Here is a 7,932-nt window from a genome sequence, read left to right as displayed (position 1 = left end):
AAACCCAACCATGAAGGAAATATCATATCGCATCTCCGGAAAAGGCAAGAGTTGGAGTTACTAATATGGAAAGTTGTATCCGGGGTGTTACACCGACGAACGAACCGATGCACAACCCCGTTAGATGACAAAACACGCCCGGACTGCGCGGTCCGGATGGTTGCGAGTCGTTTGAGAGTCGGTGTTGGAGATGCCATTACACACGAGTAATGCACTAGACAATCCTTGTACCTACAAAGTTTCACGCTTTTCTTGTTTTCTATATTTTTAAAATTTTGCTTTGGCTAATCAGGTGCTTCTAGACCCATTTTCCAAAAAATCCGCGCCAAATGTGTCAATTTTTGTTGTTGTTAGGTGAGATTTTTTTAATAGTGTACAAATCATTATATTTTTATATGATTTTTAGAGAACTGTACTAAACTCATAGTACAAGTTTTCGTAGCATTTTGTTTTACTCTTTTTGAAACTTTTAGATATGCTTTTTGTTTTTTCTTCTTGAAAACATAGCTCAAGGAGCGCGGCAGCCACAGGTTGGCACTCTGGAGAGGAACAAAGTGTCTAAAATGATAAAGGAATGGGATTAAGGCACCAGTTTTAAGTGTGCGTTGAACTTTTGAAGGGGCTGCGGTGTTCTTTTTTCTTGGCAGACCAAACAAAGCCAGTTAACATTTATAACACTCAAATTTGTGAATTAAAACTTAATTTAAGATTCGAATAAACAGAGAAAGCTAGCCAGGCGGGAAGATGAAATGGACAAGTGACCAGTCGTCCGCCAACGGGCTCCATAAACGACAACGAGTCAAAGCTCTTTCTCTGTAGCCAAACAAAAGCCAATGCCGCTTGCCCAAAATAGAAGTTTCGTTCTGGCGATGAACAGAAGCTTTTTCAGAGGAAGGGGTCTTGGCTTTGGCTTGGGTGATCATTAAAACCCCGCGCTGCGCTCCCTTTTGCCGAGGCATCACACCAGATTGGAACGGGTGGAGGAGGAGGAGGAGGACCTGTTCTTCGTTCTTGTTCCGGGGGAGTGAGCAGCTTGCTGGTCCGCGACGAGCAGGTGAGAGCGGCCGCCGGCGCCGTATTGTTATTTCTCTTCCTGTCTTGGTTTCTCGACGAGTCTCTTGTTTGTTCTTTCTTTCTTTTGGCTTCTTCCATATTCACTTCACTCTTCTCTTTGTCTTTTCTACAATGCTATTCAGGGTGAATCCTCCACCGCCGCCGTTTGCCCTTCCATCGCTGGTTTGGGTTAACCCTCCAAGCCATCAGGAGTTGACTGCAAGAGCTGGCTATCTGGAGGTCAAGTCGGGGGATGCAGACCATGCTCATCGGTGGTTTTGCCACAACTGCGGGCAGGAGAATCAGCCGTCTAAAAATTTACTGGTGAACCTGCAGCCGCTTGGGTGTTCCGGCTGTGGTGAACAGGTAAAATATCGCATTCGCGTTTCTTTTTCCCGGTGGCTTTCGGTGGAACGTTTTAACAGGAATTTGCGGAAAACCGGCACCGCTTGGTTTAGCGTGCATTCCTCTCCGCCTCGTCCGGCCCCTCTCCTCTCCCTCCGCTCTCACCGGCAGCTAGTAGGCGAGGGACCCTCTCCCTAGTCCCTAGTGTAGATCTAATAGTTTCCTTAGCTTGTTTGCGTCCTTCATACTAGCGGTTTGGGGCTTTATTATATCCTGATATGTGGAGGAATCGTCCGGATAAGTGCGTTGCTGGGATCGGAGTTGCGTCCATCGTTCTTCTCGGTGGTTGCTGCTCTACGATCTGGTGCGTTTCCTCCAAATCCGTACAAATAACCTCCAGGTTATTGTTCGTTCCGGATCAGCTCCTTTTTTCCTTTCGTAAATAAAAAAAAGTTCCTTTTTTCCTTTTGGATCTGGGTCTTCTGGAAGTTCGTGGTCTCTGTCTTGCTTCCAATAATTCCTCTTATTCCCTCCCTGTTTGTTCTGCGAGGTTGGGTTGCCGGCCCCTGGCTATTTCATTTATCCTCTCCGGCGTTGGTCTAGTTTTGCATCTAAATCAATCTCTTGGGGTTTACTGCGGGGAGGTTTGAGTTGGATACATGCATGCCCTTCCATCCTTAGATATTGTCTCAATGACAGTGGCCCCGGGCCTCACCCGGCAGCCTCTCAGGGTGCAAATGATCAAATGGAGAAGTAAAGTGGGGCAAAAGATCCAATTTTTTTTCACCCTTATGGGGTCGGCTTCTTCTCCGTTGGCGATATTTCCCTGCCCACCTGCTGCGCTGACGGGAGAGGCCTTCCTTTGCCATCGATTTTGTGCTATTGCTTCCTTCCTCCACTTCAACCTCCAATGGGGAGGCCCGCTCTGCGGTTTCAGGGAAGGGAAGCGCTGGTGTGAGATTGTTGGTGCAGCAGATTACTCTGTGTAAAAATAACCTGCCGATCCAGCGGTGTTCTTCCACCGTCGCATGTGCTCAGCCATCTTCTTTGGCGCCGGCTGGCTCCTCGTCCTCGGCTCCACTAGGTGGTCTGCTCGGAGGATTTTTACCGCGTGTCCCTTCCGCCGATCTGGTGGCAACCGGAACGACGAACCGAGAAGGTCTGCTCTGGTCAGCGGCTGTGCCTCAAGTTGGACTCATTGCTCTGTCCGCTGTGCACGTCTGTCTTCAGGAAGCTTCACGCACTCTAACATGTCATTTATCTTCCTGTAGGGGCACACGTGCTTGGTGGCATGCTTGTATCTTTTTATTTTCTTGGTATCAACTGTTATAAACTGATGTACTTTCTTGTGGGGTTTATCCCCACTAATCTGGGAATATAATGAGGTTTTAGTTTGCCAAAAAAAAAGATAGCGTGCATTTCTTTTTTGGTGTATCCCTTCAAAAATAGAGAAGAAGATACATGCATTTCTACATGAAACGATAACTCGGAAGTCTATCTCCAAAAGATGGAAAACGTTTGTATTACTAATTTTTTTATGTTTTGCTTTGCAGAATCCAACATCATTTGTCTGGAGTATAATCGAGAGTGTCGTCAATGAAATCGAACTAGACCTTGTCATACGCGACCAGGGAGATCACCGTAAGTTTTCTTGTAAACAATTTAAATTCAAACCAATTAATTTACCCCTGTACACTACCTTGTCATGAGCTGAGTTGTTACTTGGTATAGTTATGTTGAACATTATAGGGTTTTTATGGTGGAAACTGGAAAGGGAGTGTCTTTTTTTCCACTGTCCACGTATTTATATTTGGCAAATACACCATGCTATACAATACAATTGGTTTCCCTTAGTGTCATCACGATCAGTTGTACCTTGCATTTTCTATGTGATTTCTACACATCTGCGGTGGCAGCAAATAGCTTCCGGGTTTGCTAACAACGTGAGAGACAGCTAACAACGTGAGAGACAGATGGTGCGCTTGCTAGGGTTGGGGTAGCAGCAGGAAATGGCAAGATGGTGAGATGGAGGAACAGTCAGCTGTGGGTATCAGTGGGCTTCTATGGTCACAGTATATTTTTTTTCAACAACTCAAAGAAAATAACTGTTTTTTCTGGTTTGCTAACAATGTGAGAGAGGGTGATGATGGAAGAGGAAGTGGGCTAGGTAATTAGGTAGGATCTCACCAAGTGCAGATGGTGCGCTTGCTAGGGTAGGGGTAGTAGCAGCAAATGGCGAGATGGTGAGATTGAGAGAAAGTGTTAGGGCCCAATGACATAGAGGAATAGTCAGCTGAATTGGGGCCATTGGATGTTTATCTGCCTGTTCAAAGGCGTCGACTGCCATTTCTCCTTGCAATCATGTGGACCCTAAGTTTAGTTAGATTAGAGTTGGATACACTAACATGTTATGAGCTAAGTATTTTTGTTGATATGGTGGCAATAACTATTGTTCAACATAGAACTAGGATTAGAGTTCGACACAGTAGGATTAGAGTTGGATACACTAACATAGTCACTGTGGGCATCAGTGGGCTTTTTTGGTGGCAAATAACTATTTTTTGGGGTTTGCTAACAATGTGAGAGAGGCTGATGACGGAAGAGAAAGGGGCTAGGTAATTAGCTATGATCTCACCAAGTGCAGATGATGTGTTTGCTAGTGTGGGGTAGCAGCAGCAAGTGAATGAACAATTAGAGTTGGATACACTAACATAGTCACTGTGGGCATCAGTGGGCTTTTTTGGTGGCAAATAACTATTTTTTGGGGTTTGCCAACAATGTGAGAGAGGGTGATGACGGAAGAGAAAGGGGCTAGGTAATTAGCTATGATCTCACCAAGTGCAGATGATGTGTTTGCTAGTGTGGGGTAGCAGCAGCAAGTGAATGAACAATTGGAGGTTGTATCACAAAGAATTGCGATGTAAAATGTAGTAGAACATACTCCCTCCGTAAACTAATATAAGAGCGTTTAGATTACTAATTTAGTGATCTAAACGCTCTTATATTAGTTTACAGAGGGAGTACATGCATGTCGGACGTAGTTCATAAATTGTAGAAGGCATATGTTTCCAGTTTAATCTTTAACGCGAACAGCATAAATTGAGCTTATCTGTGAAATGACATCTGAAAACAAATTTCAGATCCTGTAGATTCTCTTGCTATTCCATATTACATGATACCACAACTATGATTTGTGAAACATAAATATTGCCAAGAATATGCAAGTATCTCAAGTGTGTATCTGGCTAGGAAAAAGTTTTCTTTTTGTGAAACAACTAATCGGTATGTTTTCTCTTTTATAGGAACATGCACTGCGCATGCCCTAATCGCTGGGATGGATCTGAAAAGGAGAATTTATGGGGCTCTGTTTGGACTTTACGTTCCCCAAGAGTTGGATATTAGGGATCTGCTCATGAAATTTTTTTGGCGTTTCGGTGAGGTTCTTGGTCATGAGAAAACTCGAGATCTGATATCGCACAGAATTCACTGCTTAATGAGCATTGCACAAGTTGAAGGCGTGGGCTACGAAAATGCTTCTGCAATGGTCCCAGATGTGTATCCGGTGGCTCCCCTGGGCAGAGTGTTGAAAGTTGCTGCTTGCTTCTTTGTCACCAAGGACATGGTTGATCGCATCGTAAGGCTGCTGGCCGGTGGGTTCCCTCTGGTGACCGCCGTGCCAACTGGCAGGTGCTTCCGCTACGTGGCAGCTGGACAGATCTACAACGCGCCAAGCATCCCCCAGAATCATGCTGTACTGCTAATAGGTTTTGGAACAGCTCCTTGGCCTGGAGATGATTTTGCTCAGCAGAACAGTGCAGTTACTGCTAACTGGCCAACCGATCCCACTACTGGCGACAAGCGTCTCAGGACGTTTTACAGGGCAAGAGGTTCTTCAGGCGATCTACAACATCCTGATTACCAGCTGGATGGGTTTGGTGGTGACTTTGACATATGGGCGGAAGACATACATGAGGTACTTTGGGGGTTCAATCTGACTGAAGACATCTCTTGGTGCTTGAGCCCGTAATATGTTGCCCCTGAACTTCCATTGTGAAGCTATGAATTTGCTGTTAGATAAGAATTATGAACTTTGTTATGAGACTTGGGTAGTTCTTCCTCATTATGCACTGTAGTCCTGTGAGTTCTATGTTGAACAATATTTTCAGTGTTTTTGCACTTTGGTCTGAGATGGTGTATCTAATATCTGAGATAGCACTTATGTATTACAAGCTGGTAGGAATCTGTTTATTCAGTGGCTGCCGTCGTTGGTGTTTTGCGTCACCACGTCGGAGTGCGGCCAACCCTCGCTAATCCCGTCTCGTCGATTTCCATGGCAGCCCATCCGCCTAGTCCGCTCAATCCGTTTTTTTCCTGGTCATGCGTCCTGTGCAAATTCAGTTCAGCCGATGTGCTTTTTGATTCAGTCGATGCGTAGTACGATTTTTACACCCGCGAGATTCCTCTGTTTGGCCATGTTTTTGCTGGTTTTTGCCTTTTTGGGGAGTAAGTGCCGGCGATATTTTGAGCTAGCAACTGCCAGCATTCAGTGTCGATTATGTGGGCTGTTTTTTAGCTGTGCTAGCACGGGGGCGCAATGGATCCATGCACTCATCACAGGCAGACCCGTGTAGGGGAATCAGTAATCTCAACCTTGATGATGTTGAACAAACATACGGCTGAAGAAGATGAGCTGTGTTGAATAATGAGGGGGTGCATGATGGTTTTACACATTGCAGTTATACAATCTGTTCACGGCTGTAAGAGCAACTCTAAGAAACCACGCATCCCGCCGGCCCGCAAAACGTGTTTGCGGTTCACACAAAACCGCTTTTGCGGGCTGGCTCGGGCTGGCACAGATGTAGACCCCCCAAACGGATCCATAAAAAGGTATATTCGCGGAATATATACCTTTTTACGGGTCGGCTTTGCGGGGTCTGCTCTTTGCGCCGCTGTATCCCGCATATTATCGGCCCGGAAATATCAAATCCAACATAATTCAACAATCGAAAACAAACTAAATTATTCAAATCAAACATAATACAATAATCACCCGCATTAAAAATAATTATTCAAATCACCGTAGCAAACTTAAGTAATGCAATACAAAACTTGTTATGAATACAAATACAAATGAACACAAAAATTAGTCACTGTCCAGCCTTTTGCCAATGGTGCTCAATGAGATCCTTCTGAAGTTGAAAGTGTGTGTCTGCATTTTCAATCTCCTTGTATGTCTGAAGAAAAACTCTAATGCGGTTTGGGTCTCTAGCTGGTTTGACACGGCTATCCACATTGTCGTAAAAGAATTCTAAGTTCATTCCTCTCTCATCTTCGAGAATCATATTGTGCAGGATAACACAACATGTCATGATGTTCTTCAAGGTTTTCTTATCCCAAAAACGAGCAGGACCACGGACAATGGCAAACCTAGGTTGCAAAACACCGAATGCTCTTTCAATGTCTTTTCGGGCTGCCTCTTGCACCCTTGCAAATTCACATTGTTTTTTTTTGTTTTGGGTTCTTTGATGCTCTTGACAAATGTGCACCAAGGAGGGTATATACCAGCTGCAAGATAGTACCCTTTTGTGTATTCATGCCCATTGATAGTGTAGTTGCAAGCAGGAGCATCACCACTAGCAAGCCTAGCAAACAAATGAGACCGTTGCAACACATTGATATCATTGAGAGTGTCCGGCATACAAAAAAGCAATGCCAAATTCATAAATCCTCAGATGCTACGGCCTCTAGCACAATTGTTGCATCATGAGACTTGCCACAATACATTCCTTGCCGAGCCTTGGGGCAATTTTTCCAATTCCAATGCATATAATCAATGCTACCGCCAGGCCAACCTCTCCTCTCATTAAATGCCATCAATTTCTTTGTGTCATCTTCATTGGGTGCCCGAAGATACTCAGGACCAAAGACACGAACGATCACTTTTGCAAATCTACGCACAGACTCAATTGGTGCTATTCTTCACCAATGCGAAGATACTCATCGGCATAGTCAGCCGGAACGCCATATGCAATCACCCGCATAGCTGCGGAGATCTTTTGATACACACTAAATCCCTTTAAGCCCGCAACATTCCTTCTTTGAGTAAAATACCGGCAATTTGCCTCGCAAGCTTGAACAAGTTTCACAAAGAGGGATCGACACATTCGGTACCTTCTCCGGAAGAGGTGCGGAGGATATGTAGGATTCTCCGCGAAATAGTCTTGCATCAACATCTCGTTCCCAAGATGGCGATTCCGAGGAATGCATAGACGCCCGACAGTTGATCCTCGCCTCCTCTTCCGGTGCTCGTCTTCATGCTCCGTCACGGCAAGCGCCATGACTAATGTTTGCTGCCGGAAGGTCGCAAGCATGATCTCAACATCCGAGTCATCCGAATCGGACGAATCGGAGAGCAAGAACTTCTCGCACGGGCTCAACTCCATCTCCACGCATACCGGCGCGTCAATCAACTACACAACTCGCAAAATTCACAAAAAAGGACTAACCGGTGGTGGGTGATCCCATGCGGCAACG

The 7,932-nt window shown here is 45.2% G+C and overlaps 1 protein-coding gene across 1 annotated transcript; it reads left to right on the top strand.

The window, feature by feature from the left end:
• The first annotated feature begins 1,199 nt into the window (after nt 1–1,199).
• On the top strand, nt 1,200–5,601 carry LOC123161763 (uncharacterized). The gene is made up of 3 exons (XM_044579559.1): nt 1,200–1,419; nt 2,952–3,039; nt 4,701–5,601. Exon 3 carries the CDS (start codon nt 4,733–4,735, stop codon nt 5,423–5,425), a length of 693 nt encoding a protein of 230 aa, XP_044435494.1. The 5' UTR covers nt 1,200–1,419; nt 2,952–3,039; nt 4,701–4,732; the 3' UTR covers nt 5,426–5,601.
• Nucleotides 5,602–7,932: the final 2,331 nt, after the last annotated feature.

This window comes from Triticum aestivum, chromosome 7B (genome assembly GCF_018294505.1).
Source record: "Triticum aestivum cultivar Chinese Spring chromosome 7B, IWGSC CS RefSeq v2.1, whole genome shotgun sequence".
NCBI lineage: Eukaryota > Viridiplantae > Streptophyta > Magnoliopsida > Poales > Poaceae > Triticum > Triticum aestivum.
The sequence above is the reverse complement of the archived record's forward strand: the minus strand, read 5'-3'. Positions and strand labels throughout refer to the sequence as shown.

Coding starts and splice junctions, on each gene's coding strand:
- LOC123161763 (XM_044579559.1), top strand. CDS start 4,733: ATGGATCTGAAAAGGAGAATTTATGGGGCTCTGTTTGGACTTTACGTT.